The 18000-nt window shown below is 37.3% G+C and overlaps 2 protein-coding genes across 6 annotated transcripts in view; both read left to right on the top strand.

Annotated features, from left to right (window-relative positions):
• Window positions 1-18000, top strand: part of LOC105497495 (diaphanous related formin 2) — a 919069-nt gene that overhangs the window by 542243 nt on the left and 358826 nt on the right. The gene's annotated exons all lie outside the window — the stretch shown is intronic.
• LOC112429448 (large ribosomal subunit protein eL21-like) lies at window positions 14113-14786 on the top strand (the record flags this gene model as incomplete). Its single annotated transcript, XM_071089188.1, has 1 exon — window positions 14113-14786. A coding segment is annotated over one exon (492 nt), but the record flags the coding sequence as incomplete, so codon positions are not given.

Here is an 18000-nt window from a genome sequence, read left to right as displayed (position 1 = left end):
GGGATTATCACCACTCACTGCAGCCTCAACATGATTGGATCAAGGGATCCTCCTATCTCAGCCTTCTTAGTAGCTGGGACCACAGGCCTGTGCAACCATGCCCAGCTAATATTTTATTTGTTTATTTGTAGAGATGGAGCCTCCCTATGTTGTCTAGGCTAGTCTCAAACTTCCTGGCTCAAGTGATCTCCCAACCCAGCCTCCCAAATTGTTGGTATTACAGGCATGAGCCACTGAGCCCAGCTTGTTTTGTCTTAAAGTACAAAAGGATCTTAGTTTTGCTCTTGTCCTTAAGTGTTCCTTAGATCTGAGTCCAAAGCAAATTTTCCTTTTTTCATAATGTTTATTTTAAATGAAGAAATTTTACTGTTATATATATATGGTTCAAATTTTTACTCTAATTTCTAGATTGTTTACCTAAGTATCCTGTCATTATTTGCAGATTCACTTCTAACTCTCCCTAAATTTCAGGCCACTGGTAGTGTTTTTCATGTTTTCTCGAATAGGAATGATTCAAATTGACTTATATCAGCTTATGGTTTTTTGACTGTTTTTAACCCCCCACCAGTTTTTGGGTAGAAAATGGTAGATCATTCTATACCATTTAAGTTCAAACATTTTTAATTTATCTTAGTTTCTGATATGTTTTCATTTACTTGATTATATTTTTCTGCAAATATAATTGAATATAAGTTAAAATATCATTTTTCATACCGTTTATACTTCCTGTCTCTATTTTTTGCCTTATATTTTCTAATTTGTAAAACATCTAGGGCAATTGATGTTTAATAAACATTCTCTATGATGTAATAATGCTTGTATTTCTACCGATTTAAATTAGTAATATCCTATTAGTTTAAACAACTTTAAACCATATGTCAACTTTTCATAGTTTAGTTGTTTTGGGGTCAACTATGAATGAATAGAATAATCTTTGCATTAGCAATTCAAGAAGCATCAATTATGTATTTCTGAGTTTTTTCATTTTGTTTGAGTCTACTTCAAAGTAGAGAAAGTTATTGTTTACTCTTTTTTTTAGTTTCAAATTAAATGAAAAAGATATGTCTTGAATATCAAGTGGAGTAGAATGTACTCGGGAAAAGCAACCATTTCCTGATCAAATTAGATCCTTATTAACTATAACACATGATGGTATTTAATTTGTTTGGGGTATGCTCTTACCCCAATTGTTTTTTTTTTTTTTTAATTTATTTATTATTATTATACTTTAAGTTGTAGGGTACATGTGCATAACGTGCAGGTTTGTTACATATGTATACTTGTGCCATGTTGGTGTGCTGCACCCATCAACTCGTCATTTACATCAGGTATAACTCCCAATGCAATCCCTCCCCCCTCCCCCCTCCCCATGATAGGCCCCGGTGTGTGATGTTCCCCTTCCCGAGTCCAAGTGATCTCATTGTTCAGTTCCCACCTATGAGTGAGAACATGCGGTGTTTGGTTTTCTGTTCTTGTGATAGTTTGCTAAGAATGATGGTTTCCAGCTGCATCCATGTCCCTACAAAGGACACAAACTCATCCTTTTTGATGGCTGCATAGTATTCCATGGTGTATATGTGCCACATTTTCTTAATCCAATCTGTCACTGATGGACATTTGGGTTGATTCCAAGTCTTTGCTATTGTGAATAGTGCCGCAATAAACATACGTGTGCATGTGTCTTTATAGCAGCATAATTTATAATCCTTTGGGTATATACCCAGTAATGGGATGGCTGGGTCATATGGTACATCTAGTTCTAGATCCCTGAGGAATCGCCATACTGTTTTCCATAATGGTTGAACTAGTTTACAATCCCACCAACAGTGTAAAAGCGTTCCTATTTCTCCACATCCTCTCCAGCACCCGTTGTTTCCTGACTTTTTAATGATCGCCATTCTAACTGGTGTGAGATGGTATCTCACTGTGGTTTTGATTTGCATTTCTCTGATGGCCAGTGATGATGAGCAGTTTTTCATGTGTCTGTTGGCTGTATGAATGTCTTCTTTTGAGAAATGTCTGTTCATATCCTTTGCCCACTTTTTGATGGGGTTGTTTGTTTTTTTCTTGTAAATTTGTTTGTGTTCTTTGTAGGTTCTGGATATTAGCCCTTTGTCAGATGAGTAGATTGCAAAAATTTTCTCCCATTCTGTAGGTTGCCTGTTCACTCTGATGGTAGTTTCTTTTGCTGTGCAGAAGCTCTTTAGTTTAATGAGATCCCATTTGTCAATTTTGGCTTTTGCTGCTGTTGCTTTTGGTGTTTTAGACATGAAGTCTTTGCCCATGCCTATGTCCTGAATGGTACTACCTAGGTTTTCCTCTAGGATTTTTATGGTATTAGGTCTAACATTTAAGTCTCTAATCCATCTTGAATTAATTTTCGTATAAGGAGTAAGGAAAGGATCCAGTTTCAGCTTTCTACTTATGGCTAGCCAATTTTCCCAGCACCATTTATTAAATAGGGAATCCTTTCCCAATTGTTAATTGTCAGTTTCTGAAAATAATCCGTTTTCAACATTTCAAGGTTTTTCAATTAGGCTATGGCGACAAATGCCATTGTTGCTAATTACCACAGAGTTTAGTCAGTAAAATTATGATATGGTCTTTCTTTAACTATTATCAGGTCACTTAATATCTGCTTCCTCTTTTTATGCTTTAATAAACTAAGGAGAAGATTGAGATCATTAGATATCCAACTGTAATTTAGCACTGTCAAGATTAAGGAGGGGATTATGGTCATTAGGAGCAAAGGTTTCATTTATGGACTGAGAACAATGAGGCCCATCAATAAACCACTTTCTGCCTCTAATGATCTTACTTCTCTCTAATTGTGTGCTAATCTAACAACAAACTCATTTTCTTCTTTCATTCTTGAGGGAAAGATTGCTAAACAGAAATGCTTTGTATATATGTTGCTTTTACTTCCTTAAGTTTTGGTGTGTGTTCATGAATGCAGTAAATTATTTCTAGGTGAACAGATATGTCTCCTAAGAGAAATATGCTATGTTCTCTCCTAGTTTATCAACGTATTTTTGACAGAGGAATAGATTTTCTATGATTAGATGTGCTTTATTATTAGTGCCATCTTAATCCTTATTTGAGTCATTCATTGTAGAAAGATATCTGTCTTATAAAATTCCCAACTCAAAATATCTAAGTGTGCTAAGAATAAAAAATGATCTCAGTAAAGTGGGTCATAAGGGATATATCTCTTATTGGGCTGTCTGCCATTTTATCACCTTTTGATAGAAGTTCTCCAAACCCACCTCCTTGTAGCCACATTCCTTGAGAAATCAATGCTTGCACTTCACTCAATTTAACATGTTGACTGAGGCCCAAGGCACTCTGACTGTTTGCAGCTAGTAGAGGATCCTTGAGTACACCCTGGTACTTCTGCTCTCAACATTTGAGATTTTGGCTTATCACGAATCAATTGTGCTTATTCTCCAAACCTCACTTACATGGCAGTTGTACTTATTGGTGCAGTTATTTACTCTAATTAAATATTATGTGAACCAAGAAATGGTGCTTTAAAAAAAAAAAACTTGCCATTTATGCAAAAACAGTGTTGACTGCTTGAAAAATACTTGCTAAAGTCACTTTAAATTTACTCTCTAATTAGGCATGCGTAAACAATCTTAAATGATAGGAACTCATTCCAAAAGCCTTCTCTAATTAGATTCCTTCATGAATGTTTAAATTCTAGAAACAAATCTAGAAATCAATCTAGAAACTGGTTTAGAGAGTACACTTCATGTGTGGGTTATATGCAAGGAAGGGTCTGCAGATAGCCAATTGGAGCCTAACTCATATAGGATACCTCAGCTCTACATCAAAAAGGTTAGCAAATGAATATTATTTATACTTTTTCAGTTAAGATATTTAACATGTATATCATGTCTTCTGGACACCTACTTTGACCTCTTTGATTAATTGACCTTGTGTGATTTTCTAATTATATTTGTCATGCTTAGTGTATTAAAAACTTTACTGCTGCTCACTCATATCCACTAGAAATGTTAACTTCATGTTCTGAGTCCATCATTTTCTCTCCTTTCTACAGCATAAAAATGGACCATTGAGTGTTTATATGTTGAATTTTTTTTTTTCTCAAGATGACCTCAACTCCCATAAGCTATTGTCATTTTACCCAATTAATGTATTTTTAAGGAAAAAACCTAAATAATTGAAGGCATCTGTCTTGTTTCTGTTGTTAATATTATGTTACCAATAGTACATAGACTATCTGCAAGAGAATCTAATGATGATCTGAACATAATTTTGTTGGCAATCTTAATTTTAACATCAGAGATAAGTATGGAGGGCTTCTGGTGGTGCCTAATCATAGTAGGTCCTATGAGAAAAATATGACACAGCTGCTCTAGAGGAACTTACATGCTTATTGAATAGATAAGATTAACAGATAAGATGCACTTAGCAGTATAAGAGACTCAGATGCTTATGGTGCAGGGCAGACTATACATTTTTTAGGCACTAAGAGAAAGAAGAGCTAAAACGTGTCATTATAGTACCACCTCCCAAATGTTACCCATATCTAATGAGTGAATGAAAGAATGGCCCAGGAAGACTTGGAAGTCTGTAGTTGTTATTAGTGGAATGTTCCTTCCACTGTAAACTGGAGTGTAAGATTGTAAAAATAAATACCACATTAAGAATTCCATAATATAATTTAAAACATGCCAGGACCTGTTTCTGAAGATTGAGGAATGAGTATACATTTTTTGTTTTTGTTTTGTTTTGTTGTGTTTTGTTTGAGACGGAGTCATGCCTTGTTACCTGGGCTGGGTGCAATGGCACGATCTCAGCTCACTGCAACCTCCACCTCCCAGATTGAAGTGATTCTCCTGCCTCAACCTCCCGAGTAGCTGGGATTACAGGTATCTGCCACCACGCCTGGCCAATTTTTTGTACTTCTAGTAGAGATGGGATTTCACCATGTTGGCCAGGCTGGTCTTGAACTCCTGACCTCAGGTGATCCACCCGCCTCGGCCTCCCACAGTGCTGGGATTACAAGCATGAGCCACCTCACCCAGCCGAGTATATGTTTTAAAGTAAGTAATGTAAATACTCAGGCAGTCAAGGGAGTCTCAGGAAAATTCCCTCAAGGATTTTAATCAGTAGAAATGTGTGTGTATTTGTGTGTGTGTGTGTGTATGTATATATGTGTGTATGTATATATTCCAGTAGTTACAGTTAATGTATATGTCATAACAATACAGAAAATATTAATATTAAAATTTATATCACCTTTATTCATTCACCTAATATAATCAGAATTGACAAAACGTGTTAGCTATTCATGGCACTGAATGGAGTATTCTGAGCACGGTAGAAAACTCACAAAATCGGCCAGGCGTGGTTGCTCACGCCTGTAATCCCAGCAGTTTGGGAGGCCAAGAGTGGCGGATTGCCTGAGGTCAGGAGTTTAAGACCAGCCTGGCCAACATGGTGAAACCTTGTCTCTACTGAAAATATTTTTAAAAATGAGCCGGGCGTGGTGGCAGGTGCCGCTAATCCCAGCTACTTGGGAGGCAGAGGCAGAATTGCTTGAACCCGGGAGGCGGAGGTGGCAGTGAACTGAGATCACGCCACTCCACTCCAGCCTGGGTGACAAAGTAAGACTTAGTTTAAAAAAAAAAAAAAACTCACAAAAAGCGTGTGGGTCAACATGATACGTGAATATTATAAGGATATTTCCCTATTCATTTATTATTTAGTACTTCATATAGTTTATTCTTAACTGATTAGTGATTAAACCATTGGATAATAACATGTTTGTTCATTTCACCCAATATATATTTACTCCTACTTAGTATAACACAATATACTAGGCTCATTGAGAAGTACAAAATGTACCCCTTACCTTCAAGGATGTGATAGAAATATAATTTTTTTGATAAAATGATTGTGAAAGATTTAATCAGGGTGACACTAAGAGAAAGCTTTTAAAGACTTATCCCAAACAGGTCTTAGTTTATTCCAAGTCTTACAAAGTCAAAGTTGCAAAGTGAATAGTGAAGCAAATCAAGAAGATTTTTTTAGATCATATAAGAAAAGGTAATAATCAAAAAGTAAAACCCAGTTGCTGAATTTAGGTTAGTTAATATAAGGCATGATTATGTAAAACTGACTGTAAAATTGAGATCCAGTTTTTAAAAATCCAAGTTATTTGTGGGCAAATGTTTAGATCCTTAAACAATTTAAAAAAATTTTTTTGGCAAATATTTTTGAGACAGGATCTTGCTCTGTCACCCAGGTTGGAGTGCAGTGGCGCTATATGAGCTCACTGCAAACTCCACCTCCCAGGTTCAAGTGATCATCTCACCTCAGCCTCTCAAGTAGCTGGGACCACACGCATGTGCCACTATGCTATGCTAATTTTTTAATTTTTCATAGAGCCAAGCTCTCACTATATTGGCCAGGCTGGTTTCAAATTTGTGGGCTCAAGCAATCCCCCCACGTCAGCCTCCCAAAGTGTTGGGATTACAGGCATGAGCCACTGTTTCTGGCCCTTAAACTATATATATTATTAAATCCTGCCCCTGGTTTTATATTAGAAGATTCAGCAGGTGCACGCAGCAAATCATAGGGGGAAAATGGTAGTTTTCCTAATACTTAAACTTTAGCTGCAAATATAGGAGGCCCTGGATCCTAAAATGATTGAGGTCATATGCTTGATTCTGTGTGTATGGTAGAAAATTTGAAAATACTATTTTTGTGGGGAGAGAATTCATGTAGAAAATGAAGTCTGTTGATGTATGATAAGTAAGACAAGTGAAAAAAGTGTTTTGCAACTTCGCTTGTTGCTCTGATACTACTCATTAGTGTATGCTCACTGTTTTCTTTCTCAGATCATACCCTTTATTAGGCAGCAATATTGTGCTAATGGAGAAAAGAAAATGAGCAGTTTACAATTCTGTAAATAAGACATAGTTTTTCTATTTCTGAAAAATAATAGAGAGAACTTTTTTCCCCTAAATGAATAAAATCTCAAATAAAATTAGAATCCCTGTACCTCACTACTCATTAAAGGGTGACACTAGTAACAATTTGTAAAGAGGAAACTGTAGAAATGCAATAAAAGAAGATTATCTTAGCAAAATTGAGATTTCTCTCTCTATGTCATGCTAAAAATGTAGCTGAGAGCTGGTCTTTGCAAGATCAATGTGAGATCTATGCATGAAATGTGATTTGCATATTTAAAGAAACAGTTTAAATCATAGCTTATAACCCATGCCACAGAGAGAAAGAAGCAATGTAATGCTGTTATACCCTTGTCCATCTATGTATAGCTGAGTCCATGTGTGTGCCAAAAGGTCACAGGTGCACTTTTAATTCCCCAGAGACAATAAGGCTGGTATGTGGGGTTTATAAAAACTCTTCCTTTTCATATTTACCATGGAAATTGTGACTATTTTTTATATTTGGAATAGCACTGCCATTTCCTACTAATTTGTATTAGTTAAATGTGTTCAATTCTAAAAACCTCTTAATTCATGTTCAGGATGTTAGTCATATTCGTTAGTTTCTAATTGCATTCTGTAACCTATGGTAGCTTTGGAGACTTCAAATGTAATCGAAGGTTTTAATTTTAATCATTGAATCAAGTAGTGATATGGTGACATCAATGTCTTAAGAATTTTTTTTTTTCTGGAAGCATTATGTGATATGGATTGAATGCATCTAGAACAGTTGCAGTGTTCCAACCTTTAGGTGAGATGCACTTCCTAAAAGTGGCAGCTGCAATGCACAGACAAAGGTAGAAAACAAAGGCATTTTGAAAATGATTGTTGAGACTTGGTGACTGGCTGGTTATGGTTAATACAAAAGATAAAGAGTAAAAGCTAACTCTGTGGTTTTAAGCAGTGACAGCTGGAAGAGTAGTGATGCCACTGGGGAAAACAGGATAATCAGAAATAGATTTGGTTTCTGAGAGAAGGTGGTCTGCTCAGGTTTGGATATGATGCTTATGCAGACATGGGACACTCAATTACATGTTTACTTTTATGTGAGACTAGAAGACCATTCCTCAAATAAAAGGTTGGGGTTTGGGTATAGAGATTTGGGGATCTTCAGTTGTATATAATAACAAAAGCCTTGATGTAAGAGCAATGCATTAAGATAGCGTTTATAGAGAAAAGAACAGGGGATCTTGGGGAATGCTTCCATTTGAATGGTGGGAAGGAGAATAGAACACAGCAAATGAAGCAAAGGAAGAGCTGCCATCTTGCTCTATAGAAGTATTTAGCATGAAAGAGATCTCTATTTGGAGTTGAAGCAGTATTATGGTATTGGCCTCAAACAGTTTTTCCATGTGTCAAGTAGTAATTTCTTTTCAAATATTGATAAGAAATCTTCACAGATATTACAATAAATGTACTCAGAATTCTTATATACTATGGGTCTGAAATCAACCATAATTATTTTTATGAGTTGACAGAATTATAATAAATGCAAATATCCTTTGCTGTAGATTAGAGACATTTTTGGAAAGTTTCCTATGTTAAATATATTCCATGTACTGGGGTTTTCTTTCTAAGTATTCCCTTTATGTGTAGAAACTTAAAAGGAAGGAGCCAGAGATCTCTTTTGGCTCCATCCTCCTGCCAAGCACAATTTTCTTATTGCAGCATTTATAATACCATCAAGTAAAGATTTTTATATTACAAACACTTTACAAAGAGTCTCAGACCCATTTGTATCTTTTTTTTTTTTTTTTTAAATGGAGTTTGGCTCTTGTTGCCTAGGCTGGAGTGCAATCGTGCAATCTTGGCTCATTGCAACCTCTGCCTCCCAGGTTCTAGAGATTCTCAGCCTCCCAAGTAGCTGGGATTACAGGCGCGTGCCAGCACTCCTGGCTAATTTTTTGTATTTAGCAGAGAAGGGGTTTCACCATGTTGGTCAGGCTGGTCTAGAACTCCTGACCTCAGGCGATCCACCCGCGTTGGCCTCCCAACGTGCTGGGATTACAGGTGTGAGCCACCAAGCCTGGCCAATTTGTATCTTTATAACCACCCCACCAGATCAGAGAGGCAAGTGATATTATTCCTGTTCTGCAGGTATGAAAACTGAGACTCAAAGTGGTTTAGGTGTCTTGCCCAAAGGCATATGTAAAGGAAGTGGGAATTGGGTCTTCTGACTCCAAGACCAACTTTCTTTTTGCTGTTACTGTGCTGTCTCACATTTGTTATACATTCCCTGAAGACTCCTGTGAGGGAAACTTTAGAATTTCATCAAAGCAAATCCTAAAGGTACATGATAAATTTGCCGTCTGTTTTATTGGGTAAAAATCTGTCTAGTCAATAGTCTATACGTTAGGTCAGAGGTCTAAAGTAATTGTTTACTGGACTTTTTTGGATACATTCTGAGGCATATTAATTTTTTCAGGCTTTTTTTTTTTTTTTTTTTTTTTTGAGATGGAGTCTCGCTGTGTCGCCCAGGCTGGAGTGCAGTGGCTCACTGCAAGCTCCGCCTCCCGGGTTTACACCATTCTCCTGCCTCAGCCTCCCAAGTAGCTGGGACTACAGGCACCTGCCACCACGCCCAGCTAGTTTTTTGTATTTTTTTTTTTTTTAGTAGAGACGGGGTTTCACCGTGTTAGCCAGGATGGTCTCGATCTCCTGACCTCATGATCCACCCATCTCGGCCTCCCAAAGTGCTAGGATTACAGGCTTGAGCCACTGCGCCTGGCCTTTTTTTTTTTTTTTTTTGAGTAAATTATTCTTGAAAGGGTTCTTATTGGTACCCTCCAGAGGTTCAGAAGAGTTAATTGGCTTACAAAACATATGTGGATCGAACTCAGGGAATAGTTCAGTTATCTCTCAACATCTGGATGTACTGTTTTATTATTTTACCATTATGTATTCGTATCTGAAAACTGCAGCCATTTAAAAATAAATATGGTAAGTAAACAGTGTATATATAATTAAGAATAATTCACTGTAGCTCTTCAAGCTTACAGCACTGTTAAAAATAACCTGGTGTATCTGTGTAACTTATGAGTTCAGTGAAATTTAAATAACTGAAAAACAATTTTTACAGTAACACGCCATTCACATTTTGAAAGTATTACCAATTATTTTAATATTATCTACTTTGAAAATATGGGAAACAAAATTGTTCACGATGTTTGTGCGTACATGATTCAAAGAACCAAAACAAAAATTTTATCAATCTGCATTCCCTCAGAGAGATAAAATATTGCTCTGCAAAAATCTGATTTTCACCATATGCTAATCATACCCTCTTCCACAGACCTCTTCTCTTACTTCATAACCTTCCGTCAGAACAAACAACACAAAAACATCCTCCAAGAAAAAAAGAAATTACAAAATACAAAAGCAATTCACAAAGCCAGAAATAAATGTTTATTTAGTTAAAAAAAATATATGAATGTTGATGACTTCACCATTGAAAATGATGCCTCAATATACAACTTGGCTTCAAAGATCCTTAGCCTTGATTTGGTCATCATGAGTTATTCTCTCCATTTCAGCTTCCCCCATAGCATGTAAACATCAGACTTTGTCATCACACATGACAATGTAGCCAGCACCAAGATCTCAAGCTCTGAATGTGCCCTTGTACCCACAACCATCCTCACACAGCCCTTGCCTCTGGCACCTGTTTTTCTGTTGCCCTCATTATGACCTTACCCTTAGCCTTCCTCATCTTATTTATTTATAAGACAGAGTCTCACTCTGTCACCCAGGCTGGAGTGCAGTGGCGTGATCTCAGCTCACTGCAACCTCCACCTCCCAGGTTCAAGCGATTCTCCTGTCTCAGCCTCCAAAGTAACAGATTACAGGCATGTGCCATCACACCCGGCTAATTTTTGTATTTTTAGTAGTGATGGGGTTTCACCATGTTGGTCAGGCTGGTCTCGAACTCCTAACCTCAGGTGATCTGCCCGCCTCGGCCTCCCAAAGTGCTGGGATTACAGGTGTGAACCATCACGCCCAGCCCCTCTTTCTTTTCTCCCAAACTATTTGCTCCCCTCAAGCTTCATTTGCCACATAACCTACACACTGTCTAGCACTGTAGAATCCCCATACTTGCCTCAAGCCCCCCTCCTTTAGCCTTCTGCCATCCACACCGTGATATTCCTGTTGCTCTGTTCCAATCCCAACTCCTGCATACATGACAGAAGTCACACGGTCTACCTGATGGAATCCGTTGTTCCGTAATTTCTAACCTTAGCCTCCTAATGGCGTTGGGGTAGCTTTTCATTTAATTCTAATTCTCTCTTTTTCCCCACAACAGCAATTCCAAACTAGGTTTGTTCTCCTCAAATCCCTGAGTCCAGCTACCATGTTCTCAGATAAACATCTCTTCTTATTCTTGACTGAAGATGGAAAAATATTATTTTCATTTACTGCCACATATCTCAAAGAAGACATTACATCTCCTCCTGTTTACAAATTATTTTCTTCCTACTAACTCTTCAGTGTGTTATCATCTGACTGATACTCCCATCAATTTATACATCTTTGTATTTGCTTGTCTTAACCTCACTACAGTAAGGCTTCCATGGGGCAAAGACAGTGGTTTGTTCCCCTCTCACTTCCTTGTTTGCTATTGCATTGCTATGCCATTAACAGAACTATGTGTTAAATTTCAGGGCCTAAAAGAACTTCAGGTACCAGGTTCACCTTGTACTTCCCATACTTGGAAATACTGCTGAACTAAATCTTGCCTTATTCTCAGCAGGCAGTAGAGCATGTTAGTTAAAAACACACATGAGACTCCATAACTTCAAATATTGTCTCTGCCACTTACTAGTTACATGACTTTGAGGAAATTATTTAATCTCTCTTTGTCTCAGGTTTTTCATATGTAAAACTGGCATAATAACAAGATATATTCTATAGGATGAAATGAGTGTGTGCATGTGTGTGTGTTTGTGTGTCTGTCTGTACAACACTGGGATTTGTAACTTGGCAACTTCCTGGAATGTACTGTAGTATCATTTTAAAACCCATGGTAATGACAAAGAGATAAGTTATTTAGGATGCATTTTGATCAATTCTAAAAGGAAGCTATGAGATGGGATAATGGAGAATTTGATTTGGACTCCTCTGTGTTATTTTCAGAAGTGATAATTTGGCCATGGAGACTGAATTTCATGTTGCAGTATAGTGGCTGGTTTTTCCTTTTATACTGACTGGGATACAGGACCTGGCTTTGAGTTTCTGCATGTGTCTGTTGCTTTTATATTTATTTAATTTGAGGATTTACAAAATAAATTTTGCCAGCCTGCTTTGATCATAGCTGTCTGTGGCATTGTACTAACTCTATAAAAAAAAAATGCTTTTTTTCCATCCTGTTAAATTAACATTCTATTGATACATTCAGCAGGATAAACTTATATAATCAACTCCACATTATGGAATTCACAATATACATTTTATCCTCAGAAGGATGCAAAGAATTGTTGCAAGGAGACTCAGTTGCATTATGGTTATAGAGGCATCAAGAAATCCAGAGGTGCAGTGGCTCACACCTGTAATCCCAGCACTTTGAGAAGCTGAGGTGGGTGAATCACTTGAGATCGGGAGTTCGAGACCAGCCAGACCAACATGGAGAAACCCTGTCTCTACTAAAAATACCAAAAAAAAAAAAAATTAGCCAGACGTGGGCTGAGGCAGGAGAATCACTTGAACCTGGGAGGTGGAGGTTGCAGTGAGCCGATATCGCACCATTGCATACTCCAGCCTGGGCAACAAGAGTGAAACTCCATCTCAAAAAAAAAAAAAAAGAAAAGAAAAGAAAGAAATCCAGAGGCCTGGCGGTGTATACCTAGGCAATCCATTTTTGATTTCTCTCAGTTTCCATATCCTCATGAGAGATCTGGACTAAATTGCTGATATCCCTCCCCAAGGGGGCATTTTTATTAATCTAGAACATGGATCCACAAACTTTTTCTGCAGAGAGCCAGATATTAAATATTTTAGGGCTTGCAGACTACACACAGTCCCTGTCACAAGGACTCAGGACTGCCTCTGTAGTCCAAAAGCAGCCATAGGCAATATGTAAATGAAGGAACCTGGCTGTTTTTCAATAAAACTTTATTTACGGACACTGAAATTTAAATTTCATATACTTTTCATGTGTCTCAAAATGCTATCCTTCTTTTGATTTTTTTTTTTTCAGCCATTTAAAAATGTAAAAAGCATTCCTAGTTCACAGGCCATAGGAAAACAGGCAGCCAGCCAAATATGGCCTACAGGCAGTAGTTCACCAATCCCTTATCTAGTCTAGCCAAGCAATGTATACATATGTCTACTTGAGGAACTTCCATATTGAAGACATTATCTCATAGTACTTGTATTAGTGAATGTTTTCAGTTTCCTTTCCCTTGTTTCATAAATGATCACTAGGGATCATTCATAAATGAAATATTCATTTCAAAATGAATATTTCAGGGCCTTTAGCCAGATTGTATGTGTATTTGTGCTTGTATATGTTTTTGCCAGAACACTTGAAAGTCTCTGGGCCTTTTATTAATCTTTGCTTTGCCAAATATTTTCCCACCTGTGTAGATGAATTAAAAATTTCAGCAGCCTTTCTTTGAACATGACTTTTGAGACCAGTTGCTATTTAAATTACACAAAAGTGTATTTAGCCCTTCTTTGTGTTTTATTCCCTTTTTGCCGGGGTGGAAGGACTTTTCAGGAACATATATGAATAGATGGAGAATTCTGAAAAACATAGCCCAGATATTTATTTGGGTCTCAGAGAAGACGACGTTTTGAAAACAACCTTTGTGGCTGGGCACAGTGGCTCACACCTGTAATCCCAACACTTTGGGAGGCCAAGGTGGGTAGATCATGAGGTCAGGAGATGGAGACCATCTTGGCCAACATGGTGAAACCCCTTCTCTACTCAAAATACAAAAATTAGCCGGGCGTGGTGGCACGTGCCTGTAATCCCAGCTACTCAGGAGGCTGAGGCAGGAAAATCACTTGAACCTGGGAGGCAGAGGTTGTGGTGAGCCGAGATCACGCCAGTGCACTCCAGCCTGGGAGATAGGGCGAGACTATGTCTAAGAAAAAAAAAAAGCCTTTCGGCGGAACCGCCATCTTCCAGTAATTCGCCAAAACGACGAACACAAAGGGAAAGAGGAGAAGCACCCGATATATGTTCTCTAGGCCTTTTAGAAAACATGGAGTTGTTCCTTTGGCCACGTATATGCGAATCTATAAGAAAGGTGATATCGTAGACATCAAGGGAATGGGTACTGTTCAAAAAGGAATGCCCCACAAGTGTTACCATGGCAAAACTGGAAGAGTCTACAATGTTACCCAGCATGCTGTTGGCATTGTTGTAAACAAACAAGTTAAGGTCAAGATTCTTGTCAAGACAATTAATGTGCGTATTAAGCACATTAAGCACTCTAAGAGCCGAGATAGCTTCCTGAAACGCGTGAAGGAAAATGATCAGAAAAAGAAAGAAGCCAAAGAGAAAGGTACCTGGGTTCAACTTAAGTGCCAGCCTGCTCCACCCAGAGAGGCACACTTTGTGAGAACCAATGGGAAGGAGCCTGAGCTGCTGGAACCTATTCCCTATGAATTCATGGCATAATAGGTGTTAAAAGAATAAATAAATAAAAGACCTCTGGGCTGAAAAAAAAGAAAAAAAAGAAAGAAATGTTATCAATTTATCCGGCTTGAAGTCTTTCAGCGCTTTCTCACTACACTTAAGGTGAAACCTAAACTCCTTACGGTGTCCTAGAAGACCCTACCTACCTCTCAAATTTCGTCTCAAATTCTTTTTTTTTTTTTTTTTTTTTTTTGAGACGGAGTTTTGCTCTGTAGCCCGGGCTGGAGTGCAGTGGCGGGATCTCAGCTTACTGCAAGCTCCGCCTCCCGGGTTTACGCCATTCTCCTGCCTCAGCCTCCGGAGTAGCTGGGACTACAGGCGCCCGCCACCTCGCCCGGCTAGCTTTTTGTATTTTTTAGTAGAGACGGGGTTTCACCGTGTTAGCCAGGATGGTCTCGATCTCCTGACCTCGTGATCCACCCGTCTCGGCCTCCCAAAGTGCTGGGATTACAGGCTTGAGCCACCGCGCCCGGCCTTTCGTCTCAAAGTTTTTTTAAAAAATCCATTATTTTGTTAGTAGACAAAACTACATAAAGTATAATAAATTTATGAGGTGATAATGCCCAGATAACTAATCAAGACTTGCTTTATTTAGGGACTGCTTTCAGTAGTGAGGAACTTAAAAACCTACTACAATTGTATTATCTAATTGCTTTAGTTTGTATTGCCAATTTCTTATTTCAGGGCATATAGTAATCCTATTAATATCCACAGTTAATAAATAAGGAAAATAAATACAACCATAGGCTTACTATATCCTTTGAAGTGTCTTTTGTCTGACCTATAACCCTATTACGCAGGAGAAATATTGCTAATCCAGGCAGCACTAATGTGGAATGGACTCTAATGGCTTCAGCAGTATGACCTCAGCACTGATCTCAACAATCTGCATTCAGTTTGGGTGAAAATTCGTGGCTTTGTATATGTTACATACCTGTGGACTTCATGCGTTAAACTTGTTCCTCAAAACTCTGTCAAGTGCAAGAATCTACATATAGTCCTATTAATTTCCCTGAAGAGTTCAGGAATAAAGTTCATGAAAAATTTACCCATGATCACAAAAATTGCACTCAACAAGGCTAACATTCTTTTAATACAGCATTATAGCTTTATGGAAACACTATTTATGTGTACTTAATTCTTGCCAAATACTAATGTGGAAGACAGTATCTATTCAAATATTTTATCAATCTGTATGATCTTTTTACAACTTATTGAAGATATCATTTATCAGAAGTAAGGGTATATTAGTAAAGTTATCATTAAGTGATTGCTCAGATAAAAGCATTTGTGAATGCTTATATTCAAGAAGCAGGCAGTCGTTTTGGTTGGTGTGAAGCAGTGTTCATTTATCGCATCTAGTTTGTCAAAACATTGTTTGACAGTATTGAATATAAGTTGTTTTCTACCTGTTTGTTCTTTGTGACCTTTCTTCAGTACTGTTTACTCAATTATTGTAGTTCACAACTAAATACACCTATAAACATATACTGAAAATTCCAAATTTTACAGACTAGTAATTTCAGATTTCTTAAACTAGGATTTTGTTCTTTCTAGTTTTAGTCAACAAGTCTACATTTTCCATAGTCCTTGCTTTTCCATGATTTTACTAATTTATTTTAAGCCTTTCTATTGTTATATTAAGTAGCCTCCTTTGACAACCTACACTTTTATCATTAGTGTTCTAGTTCCAAGGTTAAAGAAGAATGCATTACATAGGTTTGACAAGTGAAGACATTAGTATGGGATTGTCATAAAGGATTTATTAGCATTTGAAGCTCCTGACAAGCTTTTTTTTTTATTGAGAAGAATGCCATTCCAGCCATTTAAATAAAATCTCCAGGAGGAGACAATTCAGGATAGACCAATATCAAGTCGATAAGACTTGACCTATTAAAATTATTCCAGTTTGAGTTGTAGGTGGGTGGGGCATCTTTTATTACAAAATGACCAAATGATTTTTTAAAAAGATTTTTCTTGACGAGAACAAACTATTCCAACAAGACTTTATCCTGCATCACTTTATTACTTCCTAGTCCTGGCCTTGAGCTAAGACTGTCAAGAAGGGTAGGAGATTTCAGTTTGTTTTTCAGCCTGTGATTTAAAAATTCATGCATAGTATTTGCTGCAGGCAGAAAAACACTTGCAGAAGAGACAGCAGGAGAAGGGACTGGGATTCTTCAAGGGGCAGCTTGACTGTCTGTCCACTACTGTTAGTTTGGTGCTCAGGCTTCAGAATTTTCTTATTGCAAATTATTACTTAGACAGTTTCAAACTTTCCCTTCCTCCTTGTTTTCTTTTTGTTAGAAGTCTGTCTTTATTTTTTTAAACATGCAGTCAGACTGAAGTTTTCAGGCTGAGAACTTGTACAAATGTATGAACTCAGACATTGAAATGTACTTAGCGAAGTTTTAAGAGTTAAATCATAGAATGCAGCTTTCATGTTTTCTTATTGGATTTCCTCTGCTATCAGCATCAGTTCAGACGACACTATGAATCCAGTTGAGAAAAACTGCACTTTATTCCCAAGGGCGCATGTTAGAGGAGTAAATGATGGTACTTATGAACACCTATTTGGAATGCATATTTTTACATTTTATGGAATAAGAATTCTAGTTGTTTTCTGTGAAGGTGACTTTTTAACAGGTTTTTTTCCCCCCTAAGAATGAGTAATTTTCTCACATTTTTTTCATTATAGGGATTTTTCATTTGGGTGCCATTTACCATTTATTTTCTTTAAAGGCCAAAGAAGCTCACAGTGATGAGCTTTTGCTATTGTTACTGTATAAACACATTTGCTTCATTTCCAGGTACAGCATTCATATAAAATGAAAGTAACTTATAAATGCACCTGAGAAAGAATACAACAGTGTCTATTGTTCAGGATGCTTGTAATGTTCTTTTGTTTTTTACATATGCTTTCTGGATGAGTCACTTTAATGGTATGCCGCTCCGCTGATAGTAATTCTTCAACTAAATATATTCAGTTAAGGAAAATTACAGGGTACTTGTATAATCATGTTTGGGCCTATTCACATACAGACTTGCAGGAGTAAATTCTTACTTGGTCTTTCTTGGAGCAAAGATGTAAGAAGTGCTGTGTTACTTCGTCAGTGGTTACAATTAATAGAAACATTTAATTCAGAAAAAAATCCACAATTTCCTGGAAATGCTTTTATATTTACATAGAATTACACATTCTGAGTATGGTCTAGAGAATGTCACTGGAATACTGTGATTTTTTTTTTCTTGCATGCGTATCTGTTCTCTCATATGCTGCGTAATTGAAGAGTCTTTCCATTCAAACTGTTACTTAAAATATTTATCTTATACTTTACTTTTCTTAAAATTATGTATTAGAGAAAGTCTGTCATTTAA

Source organism: Macaca nemestrina, chromosome X, assembly GCF_043159975.1.
Source record: "Macaca nemestrina isolate mMacNem1 chromosome X, mMacNem.hap1, whole genome shotgun sequence".
NCBI lineage: Eukaryota > Metazoa > Chordata > Mammalia > Primates > Cercopithecidae > Macaca > Macaca nemestrina.
Note: the sequence above shows the minus strand (reverse complement) of the source record. Positions and strands in the feature narration are given on the sequence as shown.